The sequence below is a fragment of the Mobula birostris genome, chromosome 4, assembly GCF_030028105.1.
Source record: "Mobula birostris isolate sMobBir1 chromosome 4, sMobBir1.hap1, whole genome shotgun sequence".
Taxonomy (NCBI): Eukaryota; Metazoa; Chordata; class Chondrichthyes; order Myliobatiformes; family Myliobatidae; genus Mobula; species Mobula birostris.
The window spans coordinates 184,392,212-184,413,155 of NC_092373.1; the positions used below are offsets into that span (position 1 = coordinate 184,392,212).

General features: G+C 43.9%; 1 protein-coding gene across 1 annotated transcript; it reads right to left on the reverse strand.

Annotated features, from left to right (window-relative positions):
- Positions 1-807: 807 nt before the first annotated feature.
- LOC140196090 (oxytocin-neurophysin 1-like) lies at positions 808-20,686 on the reverse strand. The gene is made up of 3 exons (XM_072254796.1): positions 20,567-20,686; positions 4,916-5,120; positions 808-1,315 (listed from the first exon to the last, which is right to left on the reverse strand). Exons 1-3 carry the CDS (start codon positions 20,684-20,686, stop codon positions 1,161-1,163), a joined length of 480 nt encoding a protein of 159 aa, XP_072110897.1. The 3' UTR covers positions 808-1,160.
- Between the last annotated feature and the right edge of the window lie 258 nt (positions 20,687-20,944).

Below are 20,944 nucleotides of genomic sequence, written 5' to 3' on the forward strand. Positions count from 1 at the left end.
CTCCATACCAGACAGTGATGCAGCCTGTCAGAATGCTCTCCACAGTACAACTATTGAAGTTTTTGAGCGTATTTGTTGACGTGCCAAACCGCTTCAAACTCCTAATAAAGTATAGCCACTGTCTTGCCTTCTTTATGACTACATCAATGTGTTGGGACCAGGTTATAAAGCTCAGAGATCTTGACACCCAGGAACTTGAAGCTGCTCACTCTCTCCACTTCTGATCCCTCTATGAGGATTGGTATGTGTTCCTTCGTCTTACCCTTCCTGAAGTCCACAATCTGCTCTTTCGTCTTACTGACCCCCCACAGATCAAAGTCTGTTGGCTTTTTAATCTCTACCTGGAGGTCTAATAGAGACCTCCCAACCTTACCCAGTCTAGTTTTCCATGACTCTCATCCCTACATCAAGACTCCTGACACTTATCTGCCTCCTGACAAACCTCTTGATAGGATCAAGTCACCAGTAACTACTGAGAATGGTGGTTCATCACCAAGGCAGTTTCAATTTGACAGTTGTTATGGTGAGATTTGGACTCATGTTGATGGCCCAGACAGCTGGACTACAGGCTAGTAACTTAGCCTCTGTGCTTCAGACCCATCGGACACAGCTCTGCTCAGGGTCACCTGCTTACTCGAGTCTCCACGCCTCACTCAGAATGACTTGACAAGATGGCTCAACGCTGGGACTGACAGATTTAGTCCTTCCTTTCCAAAAAAGTGAACGTTTTCTCAATGTCATATTTGAGGACAAATTAATTAATGGCTTTGATTGTTTTAGGATCTTATCTTTATTTCTGTTATTTGACTAGCATGATGTTTCAAACAGAACTCCAGGACAGCGAGATCCAATCAATTTGCAATGCAAGTCCACATTACACAATAATCCATTTGGTTTGTGTGTACAAAGTTACTCAATGTTTCTGTTAACATGTTACTCATTAAGTGAATAACACAGTTGGTGCTGTTAAAATGATTTGAATTGCCTTTTTATTTAATTAAAATTGCCATTTGATAATGTATATTGATGACTTCCAACAAAAGTAATCAGACTACAATATTAGCTAAGTAGAGTCAAAAGTATTATTTCTGCCCTCTTGATAAAACTAGATCTATGTAGAGGCAACAAAGGAACACATTATAAATATTAATTAATATTAGCTAATTCTTTCCAGCAGTCTTTGAGAGCGAGGGGCCCAAAAGTCTCAGCAGGTGACCAGCTGCAGTATTGTCTAACTGGCTCAAGTTTCTTCCCAGGACGCGGCGCATTGACTTGCCTGCGTTCTCCAGGCAAGCAGTGTCCGTGGCACATTTCTCTGGAAGGACACAGAAAAAGACATTCAGAATCACAGAAATGTCAACGGCACAGAGGGAATCTATGTTAGCTCCTAGTCAGTACATTGCCTCTCTCGTCTCCACTGACCCTGCAAACTGTTCACTCTGTCGGCCATTGGTCGAATTTGTGTCCCTCAGCTTTACAGGCAATGAAATCCAGATCATAACTACTCGAGTAAATGTAATTTTCCTATGACTCACTCACCAACATTTTAAATTGGTACCTCCTGACCCTTGAAATACTTGCTTTTGGGAACTATTTCCTCCAGAGCACAAGGAGAAATCCCACACAGCCACAGGGAGAATGTGCAAACTCTGCACAAGCAGTATAGACCATAAGACCATAGACTATAAGATACAGGAGCAGATGTAGGCCATTCGGCCCATCGAGTCTGCTCCGCCATTCAATCATGGGTTGATCCAATTCTTCCAGTCATCCCCACTCCCCTGCCTTCATTCCATACCTTTTGATGCCCTGGCTAATCAAGAACTTATCCATCTCTGCCTTAAATACACCCAATGACCTGGCCTCTACAGCCGCTCGTGGCAACAAATTCTACAGATTTATCACCCTCTGACTAAAGTAATTTCTCCGCATCTCAGTTCTAAATGGACGTCCTTCAATCTTGAAATTGTGGCCTGTTGTTCTAGAATCCCCTACCATGGGAAATAACTTTGCCATGTCTAATCTGTTCAGGCCTTTTAACACTCGGAATGGTTCTGTGGGACTCCCCCCCTCATTCTCCTGAACTCCAGGGAATACAGCCCAAGAGCTGCCAGATGTTCCTCATATGGTAACCCTTTCATTCCTGGATTCATTCTTGTGAATCTTCTCTGAACCCTCTCCAATGTCAGTATATCTTTTCTAAAATAAGGTGCCCAAAACTGCACACAATGCTCCAAGTGCGGTCTCACAAGTGCCTTACAGAGCCTCAGCATCACATCCCTGCTCTTATATTCCATACCTCTAGAAATGAATGCCCACATTGCATTCTCCTTCTTCACAACTGACTCAACCTGGAGAGTAACCTTTAAGGTATCTTGCACAAGGACTCCCAAGTTTCTTTGCATCTCTGCACTATGAATTTTCTCCCCAACTTTCCAATATTGTATTTCATTTGCCACTTCTTTGCCCATTCCCCTAAACCATCTAAGTCTCTCTGCAGGCTCTCTGTTTCCTCAACACTACCCAATCCTCCACCTATCTTTGTATCATCGGCAAATTTAGCCACAAATCCATTAACACTGTAGTCCAAATCATTGACATACATCGTAAAAAGCAGCGGTCCCAACAGCAACCCCTGTGGGACCCCACTGGTAACTGGCAGCCAGCCAGAATAGGATCCCTTTATTCCCACTCTGTTTTCTGCCAACCAGCCAAAGCTCCACCCATGCTAGTAATTTTCCTGTAATTCCATGGGTTCTTATCTTGCTAAGCAGCCTCATGTGTGGCACCTTGTGAAAGGCCTTCTGAAAATCCAAGTACACCATGTCTACTGCATCTCCTTTGTCTATGCTTCTCGTAATTTCTTCAAAGAATTGCAATAGGTTTGTCAGACAGGGTTTTTCTTTCAAGAAACCATGCTGGCTTTGGCCTATATTGTCATGTACTTCCAGGTACTCTGTAATCTCATCCCTAACGATCAATTCCAACAACTTCCCAACCACTGAAATCAGGCTAACAGGTCCATAGTTTCCTTTCTGCTGCCTCTCACCCTTCTTAAATAGTGGAGTTACATTTGCAATTTTCCAGTCATCCAGTACAATGCCAGTCTTATCAATTCTTGAATGATCATTGTAAATACCTCTGCAATCTCTCCAGCTACTTCCTTCAGAACCCGAGGGTGTATTCCATCAGGTCCAGGAGATTTATCCACCCCCAGACTATTAAGCTTCTTGAACATCTTAGCCGTAATTTTCACTGCACAAACTTCACTTTCCTGACACTCTTGAATGTCTTGTATCCAGTATACTACAAACGTCTTCCACTGTGAAGGCTGATGCAAAATACGCATTCAGTATCTCTGCCATCTCTGCATCTCTCATTACAATATCTCCAGTGTCATTTTGTAGTGGTCCTATATCTACCCTCAACTCTCTTTATATACTTAAAAAAGCTTTTAGTATCTTCTTTTAGTATTCTTCGCCAGCTTCCTCTCATAATTCAGCTTTTCCTTCCAAATGACCTTAGTTTCCTTCTGGAAGTTTTTAAAAGCTTCCCAATCCTCTATCTTCCCCTAGCTCTGGCTTCCTTGCATGCACTCTCTTTTGCTATTACTTTGGCTCTGACTTCACTTGTCAGCCACGGTAGTGTCCTTCTTCCCTTTGAAAATTTCTTCTTATTTGGAATATATCCGTCTTTCACTTCCCTCATTTTTGCAGAAACTCCAGCAATCGCTGCTCTGCTGTCCTTCCTGCAAATGTCCCTTTCCAATCAACTTCAGCCAGTTCCATTCTCATGCCATTGTAATTTCCTTTATTCCGCTGAAATAGGGGGTCAGAATTGAACCCAGATCACTGAAGCTGTGAGGCAGCAGCTCTGTCAGTCCCACAACACTGCCAATCTTCTAATAACAAAGTTTATTTCTGTTTAGGGATTCAAAACAGAGTTTAAGATGGAAAAGTATCTATTGTGAAGTGCCCGTTATTTCTAATTGTGTCCATTGCTCTACAAACACCATGTCATTCACTCTCTCATCTAAACAAATGGATCAAGAAAGACCATAGATCATTGCAGGGATCTCGCATCAGATCCCTGTCTGTCTCATGAGGTGACTTTGACCTGAAACATCAGCTCCAATTCTCTTCCCACAGATGTTGAAGTTCAGTATTTCCAAAATTGTCTAGTTCTATTTTAAATTTCTTACACGTGTACTTGTTTCTTGTGCTTGTCTCAATAGTCTGATTAGGTAACAAAAGAAAATGATTCTTTTAGGATCTATCATTTCCTGACCAGAGTTCCAATGGGTGAGATTGCTAATCAGATTCCAATGCTGTTTACCTTTATGTTGCTGTTTATCACCCTCCGGCAGCTGTCTCCACCTTCACCCTCCTTTACCATGACTCCATCTTACGCTTTTTATAAACTGCCTCCATCTATCATCCACCTCCCTCTGTTGTTCCACTTCACCCTGCTCCCTCCCTCACACCACCAGTCTCAATTTGCCCATCATCTTTCACCCACCCCTCAGCCCTCAGTCACCAAAGTCTGTGTTATCTGTCTCACCACAACCCGCCTTTCCCCCACTCCATTCCTAATCCTGATGCCGGGCCTTGACCCAAAATGTTGACTGTTGCTTTGTCCCCTCCCTTCCCCATGGATGCTGCTTGATCTGCTGAGTGCTTCCTGTGGATTGTTTGTTGCTGCAGCACAATTACTCTGACTTTCCAAACCATGGTTTCTGTGGCAAGAAAGTGGCAGTAAATTTGTAAAATTCTCGGGAATATGACAGAAGTCACAGTCTAATTTCCAAAAAAATACTCCCAGCTTTAACAGAAAAAGTCAAAGACAGGATTATGCATTCTCTATGTCAGCCTGTTTCATAAATTTGATGTTTTTATTTCAGAAAAATGAACAGTACCATTATCGCAGCAGAGCCCAGGTATGGCACATTTCCCATCACCTTCACCACAGGGTTTTCCAGCAGGTTCGCAAGGTGAAGGCAGTTGATTTTCCTCCTTGCAGGCCTGTGCTTCCAGGGTTCCCATGTAGCAGCCAATCTCCTGACCACAGCAGATGTTACTTCCAAAACACTGGCCTTTGTTGTTGGGACCGCAAGGAGCACACTACCGAAGTGGAGAAACAAAGAAAATGAAATCTGAGTAAGGACTGCTTTGACACCAGTTGTTCAAAGAGACAGCTCACCATTGCATTGTCTCCAGTGGTAAGGGAGGCAACTCACCATAGCCTTTAAGGCCAAAGGGATGAACTCTAAATATTGACCTTGCCCGTGATGGCCACATCCTGAGATAGATTAAAAAACAGGGAGGAAAGCTTATCATTTTTTTACAACTCATTTAAAAAAAGGAAATTCAATTTCAACTGCAAAAGAGATATATGTCAGGATAAATAAAGTTGGATTAGCTCAGAGGTCTTGTCCATCGTAAATCATTGTATTTAACATGCCTGGCCTGAATTAACTGTAAAGTTGGCACTCATCTCTCCAATAAGATACTTCTATTGCAATACTATGAAGATAAGCACAGAAAGAATGGTTGACTAATATTAATGGACAATTATCACAATGAAATGCCATCCAGCTTAACTGGGTTTGCAGAATCATTGTCCTTTTAATGTTCTGCTACACACTTTTCAACCAATCTTCAAAAGCTATATTGACATTGTGACTTTTGTTAGTCTGCCATCTGGAGTAATAAAACAGCCTTGTGCACATGGTCATGTAGCTCAGTGATCTTTAGCTTGAAAGATGACATAGAACCACAGTTCTTTGTTTGAGCAAGATGTCCTGAGCAGGAGCCCCCCAGGGCTGTGTACTAAATCCCCTCCTTTACTCCCTGTACACCCATGACTGTGTCACCACCCACAGCTCTAATCTGCTAATTAAATTTGCCGACGACACTACATTGATTGGCCTTATCTCAAACAATACTGAGGCAGCCTACAGGGAAGAAGTCATCACCCTGACACAGTGGTGTCAAGAAAACAACCTCTCCCTCAATGTTGCAAAAACAAAGGAGCTGGTTGTGGATTACAGGAGGAATGGAGATGGGCTAACCCCTATTGACTTCATTGGGTTTGGGTTTGAGAGAGTAAATAGTTAAGTTTTTCGGCATCCACATCACCGAGGACCTCACATGGTCTGTACACACCGGCTGTGTGGTGAAAAAGGCACAACAGCACCTCTTTCACCTCAGACGGTTCAAGAAGTTTGGCATGAGTCCCAAAATTGTAAGGACTCTCTACAGGAGCACAACTGAGAGCATCCTGACTGGCTACATCACTGCCTGGTGTGGAAACTGTACTTCTCTCAATCGCAGGACTCTACAGAGAGTGGTGCGGACAGCCCAGTGCATTTGTAGATTTGAACTTCTCACTATTCAGGACATTTACAAAGACAGGTGTGTAAAAAGGGCCTGAAGGATCATTGGGGACCTAAGCCACCCCAACCACAACCTATTCCAGCTGCTACCATCTGGGAAATGGTACCGCAGCATAAAAGCCAGGACCAATGGGCTCTGGGACAGCTTCTTCCACCAGGCCATCAGACTGATTAACTCACGCTGACTTGAGTGTATTCCATGTTACATTCACTGTTCTATTTATTATAAATTATTATAAATTACTATGATTGCACATTGCATATTTAGACGGAGATGTAATGTGAAAATTTTTACTCCTAGTGTATAGAAACATAGAAAGGCTTCAGCACAATACGAGTCCTTCGGCCTACAAAGCTGTGCTGGACATGTCCTTACCTTAGAAATTACCTAGGGTTACCCATAGCCCCACACATCAAAGTTGCTGGTGAACGCAGCAGGCCAGGCAGCATCTGTAGGAAGAGGCGCAGTCGACGTTTCAGGCTGAGACCCTTCGTCAGGACTAACTGAAGGAAGAGTGAGTAAGGGATTTGAAAGTTGGAGGGGGAGGGGGAGATCCAAAATGATAGGAGAAGACAGGAGGGGGAGGGATGGAGCCGAGAGCTGGACAGGTGATTGGCAAAAGGGATATGAGAGGATCATGGGACAGGAGGTCCGGGAAGAAAGACAAGGGTGGGGGGGGACCCAGAGGATGGGCAAGAGGTATATTCAGAGGGACAGAGGGAGAAAAAGGAGAGTGAGAGAAAGAAAGTGTGCATAAAAATAAGTAACAGATGGGGTACGAGGGGGAGGTGGGGCCTAGCGGAAGTTAGAGAAGTCGATGTTCATGCCATCAGGTTGGAGGCTACCCAGACGGATTATATAAGGTGTTGTTCCTCCAACCTGAGTGTGGCTTCATCTTTACAGTAGAGGAGGCCGTGGATAGACATGTCAGAATGTGAATGTGTGGAATTAAAATGTGTGGCCACTGGGAGATCCTGCTTTCTCTGGCGGACAGAGCGTAGATGTTCAGCAAAGCGGTCTCCCAGTCTGCGTCGGGTCTCGCCAATATATAAAAGGCCACATCGGGAGCACCGGACGCAGTATATCACCCCAGTCGACTCACAGGTGAAGCGTTGCCTCACCTGGAAGGACTGTTTGGGGCCCTGAATGGTGGTAAGGGAGGAAGTGTAAGGGCATGTGTAGCACTTGTTCCGCTTACAAGGATAAGTGCCAGGAGGGAGATCAGTGGGGATGGATGGGGGGGACGAATGGACAAGGGAGTTGCGTAGGGAGCGATCATCGACTTCTCTAACTTCCGCTAACATCGACTTCTCTAACTTCCGCTAAGGCCCCACCTCCCCCTCGTATCCCATCTGTTACTCATTTTTATGCACACATTCTTTCTCTCACTCTCCTTTTTCTCCCTCTGTCCCTCTGAATATACCTCTTGCCCATCCTCTGGGTCCCCCCCCCCCGCCTTGTCTTTCTTCCCGGACCTCCTGTCCCATGATCCTCTGGTATCCCCTTTTGCCTATCACCTGTCCAGCTCTTGGCTCTATCCCTCCCCTTCCTGTCTTCTCCTACCATTTTGGATTTCCCCCTCCCCCTCCAACTTTCAAATCCCTTACTCACTCTTCCTTCAGTTAGTCCTGACGAAGGGTCTCGGCCTGAAACGTCGACTGCACCTCTTCCTACAGGTGCTGCCTGGCCTGCTGCATTTACCAGCAACTTTGATGTGTGTTGCTTGAATTTCCAGCATCTACAGAATTCCTGTTGTTTACCCATAGCCCTCTATTTTTCTAAGTTTCATGTACCTATCCAGGAGTCTCTTAAAAGACCCTATTGTATTCGCCTCCACCACCGTTGCCGGCAGCCCATTCCACACACTCACCACTCTCAGCCTAAAAAACTTAGCTCTGACATCCTCTGTACCTACTTCCAAGCACCTTAAAACTGTGCCCTCTCGTGCTAGCCATTTCAGCTCTGGGAAAAGGCTTCCGACTACCCACACGATCAATGCCTCTCATCATATTGTACATCTCCATCAGATCACCTCTCATACTCCGTCGAGTATGTGAAGGATGTAAGAAATAAAGCCAATTCATTCATTCAATTCAATGAGAAGAACAGTGGTCCAAACGTGATCTTAATGTAGGCCCTCTGTAGATGAGAGTCAACATAGATGTTGCATCCTAGCTGCCGATGCATGCCAGGGCAGTACGATACGGAGAGCAAGCTGGTGTCCATGCCCCCTCTCCATGCAGCTGATGAATGCAAAGGAATAGACAACATTGAACTCAATGTATGACTACCTTAAGGACTCCAGCTCTGGATTTTTCCTCCGGGTTTCCTCCCAAAACCTTCCCCAGAAGTGGTATATCTGCAAGGCAGCAGTGGTTTGAAATTGGAGTTTTCCTTCTCCTAGATGAGCTGCCAACCACAGCTGATGAGCCCCATTTACCCAAAGTGACTGGTTTTAAGACACCAGTACCCTGCCTTTGCCCCTTCTCCTGTCATTAGAAACAGTTGCACCAGGCTAATTAACTCAGCCAAATATGAAAGCCAGGAGCTGGCTTGGTTGTCAGAGGCTATTTGAAACTCCCCCCCCCCCCCCCCAGTTATGAAGGTGCTGCTGTATTTAATTGTATATTGTGCTTGGAATAAGGTGGATTAATTTGTGGCACAATTAGAGATTGGTCGGTATGATGTTGTGGGCATCCCTGAGTCATGACTGAAATGAGGTCAAAATTGGGAGTTTGATATCAAAGGATGTACTTTGTATTGAAAAGACAGGCAGGAAGTCATAGGCAGTGGTGTGGCTCTGTTATTAAGAGATGGAATTACATCTTTAGAAAGAGGTGACATGGGGTCAGAGAATGTTGAATCTTTGTGGGTGGAGTTAAGAAACTGAAAGGGTAAAAAAAACATTTTGGGAATCATATATAGGCCTCCAAATAGTAGCCAAGATGTGGGGTTGAGATTGCAAAGGGAGCAGAAAAGGGCATGTAATAAGGGTAATGTTGCAATTGTAATAGGTGACTTCAATATGCAAAGGGATTGGAAAAATCAGGTTGGTGTCAGTTCTCAAGACAGTGAATTTGTTGAATGCCTATGAGACGGCTTTTTTAGAGCAGCTTGTGCTTGAGCTTACTCGAGGAAAGGCTATCTTAGATTGGGTGTTGTATAATAATCCAGATTTTACTAGGAAGCTTAAGACAAAGGAACTCTTCGGAGACTGTGATCGTAATATGATTGAATTCATACTGCAGTTTGAGAAGGAGAAGCATAAATCAGATGTTTCAGTATTACAATGGAATAAAGGGAATTTCAGAGACATGAGAGAGGAGCTTGCCCAAGTGGATTGGAGAGGGATGCTGTCGGGGATGATAACAGAGCAGAGTTAACTGAAGTTTTGGGGAATAGTTCACAAGCGCAGGATAGATATGTCCTACAAAGAAAAGGGCATATAATGTAGCAAAAGTGAGTGGGAAGTTGGATGATTGGGAAGTTTTTAAAATCCAACGGAAAGGCCAGAAGGGGAAAGATGAAATATGAAGGCAAACTAGCCAATAGTATAAAGCAGGATACTATAAGTTTTTTTCAGTTATATAAAGAGTAAACGGGAGGTAAGAGTTGATATTGGATCACTGGAAAATGATGCTGGTGAGGTAGTAATAGGGGACTAAGAAATGGCAGATGAACTTATTAAGTACCTTGCATCAGTCTTCACTGTGGAAGACACTAGCAGTGTGCCAGAGGTCCGTGAGTGTCAGAGAGCAGGAGTCAGTGCCATTGCTATTACAAAAGAAAAAGTGCTAGGCAAACTCAAAGGTTTTAAGGTGGATCAGTCACCTGGACCAGATGGACTACATCCCAGAGTTCTGACAGAGGCTGCTGAAGATATAGCAAATGCATTGGTTATGATCGTTCAAGGAAACTTAATTCTGGCATGGTTCTGGAAGAATGGAAGATTGCAAATATCATTCCACTCTTTAATAATGGAGGAAGGCAAAAGAAAGGAAATTATAAGCCAGTTAGCCTAACCTCAGTGATTGGGAAAGTATTGGAGTCCATTATTAAGGATGAGGTTTCAGGGTACTTGAAGACTAATGATAAAATAAATCAGAGCCAGCATGGCTTCTGTCAAGGGAAATCTTGCCTGACAAATCTGTTAGAGTTCTTTGAGAGAGTTACAAGCGGGGTGGACAAAGGAGAGGTGTGGATGTTATTTACTTGGATTTTCAGAAGGCAATTGATCAGGTGCCACAAATGCAGCAGCTTAACAGGATAAAATCCTGTGGCATTACAGGAAAGAAACTGGCATGGATAGTGGAATGGCGGGAGGCAGTGAGTGGGAATAAAGGGGGCCTTTTCTGGTTGGTTGCCAGTGACTAGTGGTGTTCCTCAGGGGTCAGCATTGGGACCGCTACTTTTCACGTTGTTTGTCGATGATTTAGAGAATGGAATTGATGGCTTTGTGGCAAAGTTTGCAGATGATATGAAGGTAGCTGTAGGGGTAGGTAGTGCTGAGGAAGCAACGCGATTGCAGAAGGACTTAAACGAATGGGAAGAACGGGTAAAAAAAAGTGGCAGATGGAATACAGTGTTGGGAAATGAATGATATTGCATTTTGTTAAAAGGAACAATAGTGCGGACTATTATCTAAATGGGGAGAAAATTCAAATATCAGATGTACAGAGGGAATTAGGAGTCCTTGTACAAGTGCAATGTTGGCATTTATTCAAGGGGAATAGAATATAAAAACAAGGAGATAATGTTGAGGCTTTATAAGACACTAGTCAGGCCAGACAGAGTATTGTCAACAATTTTGGGCTCGATATCTCAGAAAGGATGTGTTGTCATTGGAGAGTCCAGAGGAGGATTCTGAGAATGTAGGAGTTAACATATGAGGAGCATTTGGCAGCTTTGGGCCTGTACTTACTGGAATTTAGAAGAATGCAGGGGGGATCTCATTAAAACCAACCAAATGTTGAAAGGGCTAGATAAGGTGTATGTGGAGAGGATGTTTCCTATGGTGGGGGTATCCAGAACTAGAGGGGCGACCCTTTAGAACAGAGGTAAGGAGGAATTATTTTTTTAGCCAGCGAGTAGTGAATCTATGGAACACTCTGCCACAGACAGCTATAGAGGCCAAGACTGTGGGTGTATTTAAAGTGAAATTTGATCACTTCCTGAATAGTCAGCCCATCAAAAGTTATGGCAAGAAGGCAGATGTATAGAATTGTGTGGAATCTGGGATCAGCTATGAAGAAATAGTGGAGCAGACTCGGTGGGATGAATGGCGTAATTCTGCTCTTATGTCTTGTGGAATTATGACAACCTTAAGGAACTATGATCCTAATTGGGGTACTATAACAGCTTGTAGAGATGCCTCACAGTTGGAGTGATCCAGACCCTTCGTGTGGGAAAGTTGCATGCTGTTTCTATGACCACTTGGATTTTCCCCATAGTGATTTTTTTAAATCCACAACCCAAAGACGTTCTGTTAGTTCAGGACAGAGGTACACTCTACAACAATAATAAGCATCTTCATAGTGTTGTAATGTAGGAAATGTAAGTCTGCTATGGAAACACCAATGTTCTTGAATGAAAAATCCTACAAAAAGTAACGGATAGGGCCCAGTCCATTACAGGTGAACCATTCCCACCTTTGAACACATCTACATGGAGTGTTGTTGCTGGAAAGCAGCATCCATCTACAGGGACCCTTCATGCTCTCTTCTTGCTGCTGTCATCAGGAAAGAGGTACAGAAACCTCAGGACTTACAACAACAGGTTCCGGAAAAATTATTACCCCTTAACCATCAGGCTCTGAAAACAAAGGGGATAACATCACTCGACCTCTCATAACATATGGACTCACTTTCAAGGCCTCTTCATCTCACGCTCTTGATATTTATTGCTTATTTATTCTTTCTTTCTTACTCTTTGTATTTGCACAGTTTGTTGACTTTTGCACACCGGTTGAACGCCCAGTTCAGGCGGTCTTAATATTCTATGCAACACACATAAAAGTTGCTGGTGAACGCAGCAGGCCAGGCAGCCTCTATAGGAAGAGGTACAGTCGACGTTTCAGGCCGAGACCCTTCGTCAGGACTCTTCTTTCAGTTAGTCCTGACAAAGGGTCTCAGCCTGAAACGTCGACTGTACCTCTTCCTATAGATGCTGTCTGGCCTGCTGTGCTCACCAGCAATTTTTATGTGTGTTGCTTGAAATTCTAGCATCTGCAGATTTCCTTCTGTTTGCGCTTCTTATTCTATCATGGTTTTACTGAGCATGCCCCCAAGAAAATGAATCTCAGGGTTGTATATGGTGACCTATATGTACTTTGATAATCAGTTTACTTTCAACTTTGAAGAGGTTAGCACAACCTTATTTTTGTCTCCTTACCATTAAAAGCAAGTATTCCATATGGTTTTCTTGCTATAACTGGTTAATATGTAGGAAATGGAAAATTCTGGACATATTCTAGTTTGGGAAGAAGTTAAGACTGCACAGCATCAGGTACCTCAGATATAGGACATGAACACAGCTGGTACAGCCATTACCTAACAGTGCCAAAGACCTGACCTCCACTGCTGTCTGTGCATCTTCACTCTGAGACGGCGTGGAACTCTTACAGATGCTCTAGTTTTATCCTGTATCACAGAGGCATGTGGGTTGATAAGTGAGAAGTAAAATCATTGTCAAAGGTCATCAAGTACTACCCTATTTATTTGCAGGAAAATAAAGAAATACAACAGAATTTACATAAATCTATACACAACCCAAGACTGACCAACGTGTAAAAGAAGACAAATTGTGCAAATATTTAAAAAGCAAATAAATAATACCAAGAGTGTGATTTGTAGAGTTCTTGAAAGTGAGTCTGAATGTAGCGAGTCTAACGTCTGAGATCACTGTAAATTGCCTCAGGTGTGTTCGTGATTTGGTGGAATCTGAGGGAAATTAATGAGAATGTGAGAAGAGATATTAGTCTAGGATCAGTGTAAATGGGAAATTTCAGTGTGAGCTGGTAGGCTAAACTGCTCTATATCTCTTTGGTTCTATTGCATGAAATTTCTGCTCAAATATTTGAGATTTGACTGGAAAATAAAAACAAAATCAAGATAATTTGATATCAAGATAATAGCAAGATGGTTAAAAACATCAAGCTCCATAGAGACCGAGTTAAGGAACTGGAGCTGCAGCTCAGCTTGATGACCTTCGGCTTGTTAGGGAAAGTGAGGAGGTGATTGGTAGGAGCTACAGGCAGGTAGTCACACTGGGACCATTGGAGACAGATAAGTGGGTGACCATCAAGAGAGGGAAGAGAGAGCATCATGTAGTGGAGAGCATCTCTGTGGCCGTCTGCTTAACAATGAGTACTCCATTTTGAATACTGTTGGGGGGGTTGGGGAATGACCTACCTGGGGGAAGCGACAGTGGCTGACCCTCTGGCACTGAGTCTGGCCCTGTGGCTCAGGAGGGTAGGGACAGGAAGAGAATGGCAGCAGAAATAGGGGACTCTATAGTTATAGTTAGAGGGACAGATAGGAGATTCTTTGGGTGCTAAAAAGAAACACTGAGGGTAGTTTGCCTCCGAGGTGCCAGGATTTGTGATGTTTCTGAACGTGCCCTGAAATGGGTGGCTGAGCAGCCAGAAGTCGTGGTACATATTGGTACAAATGATACAGGTAGAAAAAAGGAGGAGATCCTGAAAGCAGAATACAGGGAGTTAGGAAGGAAGCTGAGTAGCAGAAGCTCAACGGTAGTAGTTGTGGGACTGCTGCCTGGGCCTCGCAACAGTGAGTATAGGAATGAAGTGGCCAATAAATGCATGGCTGAAGGATTGGAGCAGGGGCAGGGACTCAGATTTCCGGATTATTAGGATCTCTTCTGGGGCAAGTGTGACCTGTACAAAAAGGATAGATTGCACTTGGATCCAAGGGGGAGCAAAATCCTGGCGGGGAGGTTTGCCAGGGCTGTTGGGGAGGGTTTAATCTAGATTTGTAGGGGGTGGGAGCCAAAGTGAAGAGGCAGAGCATGGGGCGGTTGGTGTACAAGTAGAGACAGCTTAGAGGAAGTTTGTGAGGCAGATGATAGAGCAAAGATGTACTCCGCCTGATGGCTTGAGATGTGTCTATTTTAATGCAAGGAGTATCATAAACAAGGCAGATAAACTTACAGCGTAAGCCAATACGTGGAACTATGACATTGTGGCCATTACAGAGACTTGGATGTCTCAGGAGCTGGAATGGCTGCTGAGTGTGCCAGGATTTAGATGTTTCAAAAAGGGCGGAGGGAGGCAAAAGAGGTGGGGACATAGCATTGCAAATCAGGGATAGTGCTATGGCTGCAGAAAAGGAGCAAGTCATGGAGGGGTTGTCTACTGAGTCAGTGTAGATGGATGTCAGAAACAGGAAGGGGCAATAATTCTTGGGTGCTTTTTTATAGGCGCCCCCAATTGTAGCAGCAACATTGAGGAGCAAATGGGGAGACAGATTCTGGAATGGTGCAATAATAATAGGGTTGTTGTGATGGGAGCTTTTAACTTTCCTAGTATTGACTGGCATCACCTTAGAGTGAGGGGTTTAGATGGGGTGGAGTTTGTTAGGTGTGTTCAGGAAGGTTTCTCGACACAATTCTCGATAAGGCAACAAGAGGAGAGGCTGTACTTGATCTGGTATTGGGAAATGAACCTGGTCAGGTGTCAGATCTCTCAGTGGGAGAGAAATTTGGAGGTAGTGATAACAAGACTATCTCCTTTACTGCAGAGGGATAGGAACAGACAATTTGGGAAAACATTTAATTGGGGTGGGGGAAATAAGATGTTGTTAGGCGGGAACCTGGGAGCATAAATTGGGAGCAGTTTTCCCAGGGAAATTCATGGCAGAAATGTGGCAAATGTTCAGGGAACATTTCTATGGCGTCCTGCATAGGTATTTTCCATTGAGACAGGGAAAGGGTGGTGTACAAAGGATGTGGAAAATCCAGTTAAGAAGAAAAGAAAAGCTTACAAAAGGTTCAAGAAACTAGGTATTGATAGACTTCTAGAAAGTTACAAGGTTGCCAGGAAGGAGCTTAAGAATGAAATCAGGAAAGCCAGAAGGGGCCATGAAAAGGCCTTGGCGGGCAGGGTTAAGGAAAACCCCAAGGCATTCTACAAGTATGTGAAGAGCAAAAACTGAGCTGTGTGAGAATAGGGCCAATCAGGAGTGATAGTGGAAACATGTACATGCAGTCGGAGGAGGTAGTGGATGTACTTAATGAATACTTTGCGTCAGTATTCACCAGGGAAAAGGACCTTGGCAATTGTGGGGATGACTTACAGCAGACTGAAACACTTGAATGTATAGGCATTAAGAAAGAGGATGTGCTGGAGCTTTGAAAAGCATTAAGTTAGATACGTTGCTGGGTTCAGATGAGATATACCCCAGGCTATTGTGGGAAGTAAGGGAGGAGATTTCTGAGCCTCTGGAGATGATCTTTGCATCATCAATAGGGACAGGAGAAGTACCAGAGGATTGGAGGGTTGCAAATATTCCCTTGTTCAAGAAGGGGAGTAGAGATAACCCAGGAAATTATAGAACAGTGAGTCTTTCTTCAGTGGTGGGCAAGTTATTGGAGAAGATCCTGAAAGTCAGCATGGCTTTATCAAGGGCAGGTCATGCCTTATGAACTTGACTGAATTCTTTGAGGATGTAACAAAACACATTGATGAAGGTAGAGCAGTGGATATAGTGAATATGGATTTCAGTAATGCATTTGATAGGGTTCCCCATGCAAGGCTCATTCAGAAAGAAAGGAGGCATGGGATCCAAGGGGACCTTGCTTTGTGAATCCAGAATTGGCTTGTCCATAGAAGATAAAGGGTAGTTGTAGATGGTTCATATTCTGCATGGAGGTTGGTCACCAGTGGTGTGCCTCAGGGATCTGTTCTGGGACTCCTTCGTCTTTGTGAATTTTTATAAATGACCTGGATGAAGAAGTAGAAGGGTGGGTTAGTAAGTTTGCTGATGACACAAAGGTTGGGGGTGCTGTGGATAGTCTGGAGGGTTGTCAGAGGTTACAGCGGAACGTCAATAAGATGCAGAACTGAGCTGAGAAGTGGCAGATGGAATTCAACCCAGATAGGTCTAAGGTGGTTCATTTTAATAGGTGAATTTTGAAGACAGAATATAATATTAATGGTAAGACTCTTGCCAATGTGGAGGATCAGAGAGATCTTGGGGTCCGTGTCCATAGGACATTCAAAACTGCTGTGCAGGTTGACAGTGTTGTTAAGAAGGCTTATGGTGTGTTGCCATTCATCAACCGTGGGATTGAGTTCAGGAACCATGAGGTAATGTTACAACTATATAAGACCTTGGAGTACTGTGTTCAGTTCTGGTCACCTCACTACAGGAATGATGTGAATACCACAGAAAGTGTGTAGCGGAAATTTACAAGGATGTTGCCTGGATTGGAGGGTGAGCCTTATGAGAATAGGTTGAGTGAACTTGGCCTTTTCTCCTTGGAGCAACAGAAGATGAAAGGTGACCAGATAGAGGTGTGTACGATGGTAGGGGCATTGATCATGTGGATAGCCAGAGGCTTTTTTTCCAGGGTGGAAATGGCTAACACAAGGGGAATAGTTTTACTTGGAAGAAGGTACAGAGGGAATGTCAGGATTAGGTTTTTCGCACGGAGAGTGGAATGCACTGCCGGTGATGGTGATAGAAGTGGATACGATAGGGTCTTTTAAGATACTCTTCCCCCTTCCTCTGCAGTCCTGATGAAGGGTTTCAGCCTGAAATGTTGAATGCTTATTCTTCTCCATAGATGCTGTCTGACCTGCTGAGTTCCTCCAGCATTTTGTGTATTGTTCCCTTTCAGTCATTGGTGGATTTGATTTGTAGGAAGAGCTTCAAGTGCAGCACTATGACCCTGCAGTTGAACGTGCTTCCTACGACGATTCCAAAGATCTGTACGGGCATCACAATTTACATTGCACGGCAAGTTTATAAGCACTTCTGGGTTTTACAATTCATAATTTGTAAACCATCACACAATTTATTGAAACAATACTATATATATAGTTCTCTTTTGGCCAGTTGACCATTTGGGATTCTATTTGCAGATTCTATAGCTTGTTCACTATTGACATTTCATTTGCATGTGACTCCAGCTAATCATAAAGAAACGATATTTCTTTCATGTTTCAGAAACATCAGTGATAATATATTTCTTTACATGAAGTGAATGGACGAATACTTCATGTTTCATTTGTTGAGATACAGCATGGAATAGTCCTTTCCGGCCCTTTGTGCCACGCTGCCCAGCAACTTCTGCCTAATCAATGACCAATTAACCTACCAACTGCTACCTCTCTGAAATGTGGGAGGAAGCCAGAGCACCAGAGGAAACCAATTATGGATAGATTCAATGTTTTGTATATTGAGTCAGAGTTATACAGCACAGAAACAGGGCCTTTGGCTTGGCTCATCCATGCCGATTGAGATGTCCAGCAATGCTGATCCCATTTCTCAGCATTTGACCCATAGTCCCCTATACCCTTCCTATATGGACAGGGAGAGGATGTTCCTTATAGCCGGCAAGTCAAGGACCCAAGGGCACAGCCTCAGAATAGAAGAACGTCCCTCTAGAAAAGAGATGAGGAGGAATTTCTTCAGCCAGAAGGTTGTGAGTCTGTGGAATTTAATGCCACAGGCAGCTGTGGTGGCCAAGTCATTGGGTATATTTAAAGTGGATATTGATAGGTTTTTGATTAGTGAGTGTGTCAAAGGTAAGGGGAGAAGGCAGGAAAATGGGGGTTGAGAGCGATAATAAATCAGCCATGATGGAATGGGCAAGTAGACTAAATGGACAAGTGGCCTAATTCTGCACCTATGGCTTATGGTCTTATCCACCCTACCATATTGGGCAAAAGTCTTAGGCACATTGATATCAACAGTGTGCCTAAGGATTTTGCCCAGCACTGTATTTGTCAACACGGAAAGAGGAGCGAGTTTGTAAATCCGGCAGGAGGAAAGAATGTTGGGAGTGGCGAGGGTGGAGCACTGCAGGAGGGATGTGAGACAGGTGGCAGAGAAGGAGTGGCAGGGACAGGGGATTGTATGGGTGCAGACATACCTAGCCCTGGGACACCAGGCAAGGTCATTTGGTTCCAAAACAATTGGTTTATTAATCATTACAGAACGTCTCTCTGGTGCTTCTCCCTCTCTCCCCTCTCCCTTCCCCTTTCTCTAACCATGATTCCCCTTTCCACTCTCAGTCCACAATAGAGACCCATATCAGAATCAGGTTTATCATCACTCACATATGTCATGAAATTTGCTTTTTTTTGTAGCAGCAGCAATGCATAGACTTACTACAGTACTGTTCATGATTCTCGGACTCCCTGTCTACATATATGTGCCCAGGATTTTTACACAGGATGGTATCTATTCCACTCACAATTTCACATACCTCTATAAGGTCACTTTCCAGCTCTCTGCAATCCAGCAAGAAACATTGCAGCCCATTCAAACTCCCTTCAGTCTAAAACCCTCCATTCTGAGTAACATCCTGTGAATCTCTTAGCCCCCTTTCGAAAAGTGCCAGCACAATTGTTGTACGAACATTGATGGAAATAATCGACATGACCTACATCTGCATCATCATTGCCTGACTTCAACCTGATCTCCTCTTAAAGGTGTTTGGATGTAATGGACAATCAAACAAAAACTTCTTTCCTTTCCGGACAGCTCCACACCTCTTCTACAGAGTCATGGAATGATACAGCACAGAAACAGGCCCTTCGGTCCAACTGGACAATACTAACCGCAGCATCCTCCCTGCTCGTCCCAGTTGCCTGTATTCAGTCCATCAACCTCCAAGCCCTTCCCCTTCACATACCTATCCAAACACCTCTTGGATTTTGCAATTGTACCTGCCTCAACCACTTAATCTGGCAGCTCATTTCGAGTACTTACGATCTTCTGTGCAAAGCAGTTACGTCTTAGAACTCTTTTCAGTCTCTCTTCTCTGACCTTGTATCTATACCCTCTGGTTTTGGACTCCCCGACTCCGGGGAAAAAGCCATGAGTATCTACCTTATCCTGTAAGCCAGATTCACAAATTTCTACAGATGTGCCACAGACAGCATTCTTCATCACCATCTGGTATCGGGGAGGAGGGCCACTGCACACGATCGAAGGAAGCTGCAGAGAGCTGTAAACTTAGTCAGCTCCATCATGGGCACTAGCCTCCGTAGTATCCAGGACACCTTCAAGGAGCAATGCCCCAGAGAGCTGGCATCCATAATTAAGGACCCCCAACACCCAAGACATGCATCCTTCTCATTGTGACCATCAGGAAGCCCGAAGGCACACACTCAACAAATCAGGAGCAGCTTCTTCCTCTCGGCCATCTAAATGGACATTGAATCCTTGAACACTACCTCCCCACTTTTTTTCCTAAATTGTACTATTTATTTAAATATTTAATATATATACGCTTACTCTAATTCACATTTTTCTATTATTATGTACTGCATTGATTTGCTGCTGCAAAGACAACAAATTTCACAACATGTGCCGGTGATATTAAATCTGATTCTGATCCTGAGGAAGTGCAAGTGAATGGCTGCTTCTCCTGAAAGGTCTGTTTGGATCGCTGGATGGTGGGGAGAGCTGAAAGGAGACATTCTGCATATCGTCATATCGCATGCAGAAAGTGCCACACAATAAGGAGAGTGGATGGTGAAGGTGGAGGAGTGGACCAGCTTGAGTTAAGGATGTAAACTCCACCTCACCCCAAAATTCTCATTAAAATCCTCAGGGTAAAGCTGATCAGCGTGAGTTCCTGTTGTTATGATTCCTCCCACTGGGGTGATCCAACTCCAGTCCCTGACCATCCACATTATTTTTTTAAATCTATATACCATTTGAGTGACAAATTAAAAACTTTACCTTTGCAAAGCAGACATTAAATAGTCTACTCCTCAGAAGAATGGAAATACATGTTAAGTGTCATATCCTGCTGGCAACAAACTGTTCCACAGCTCAACACTTGTCAGGTGCATTCACACACCTGGGTACAACTTGGACAAAGTTCAGATTGGAAAGCACCACTGGGTTGAGTTGTAAAACTAAAATATAGAAGTAGAACAGTGGGAGACAAAAGGTAGAGAGGAAGTGGTACCTTACCTGCCTGATGTCTGTGCGGAGGCTGGACCTCTTGCCTCCCCTGGGACAGTTCTTGATGTAACATGCAGACACCAGGGCCAGAAGGCACAGGAAACAGCCCAGGGAGGAAAGCAGCTGCATGGTGTTCAGCTGTAACTTGTTGCAACACTGGGGTCCGTTTCCTCTATTTATACTCCGCCGCAGACGTCACCATATCTACCAAGTCATCTTCTGCATAACTTACTGTTGACATTTTATTGTCACTTTGCATTGCCGACTGTAATCGCAACATCCCAGTGCCAAGCACGCAGAAAGCGTGGACCACTTTATTACCAGGAACTCGTTAAAAAAAAAGGTTCGACAGGGAAACGCTTTCGAGTGATAGTGCAGAGGAATAGG

What these genes read in the sequence shown, in the direction of transcription:
- LOC140196090 (XM_072254796.1), bottom strand. Translation starts at nt 20,686, where the DNA reads ATGCAGCTGCTTTCCTCCCTGGGCTGTTTCCTGTGCCTTCTGGCCCTG. An exon ending in TCCGCACAGACATCAGGCAG is followed by an intron (nt 5,121 to 20,566) that starts GTAAGGTACCAC and finishes CCACTTCGGTAG; the next exon opens with TGTGCTCCTTGCGGTCCCAA. An exon ending in TGGGCTCTGCTGCGATAATG is followed by an intron (nt 1,316 to 4,915) that starts GTACTGTTCATT and finishes GTGTCCTTCCAG; the next exon opens with AGAAATGTGCCACGGACACT.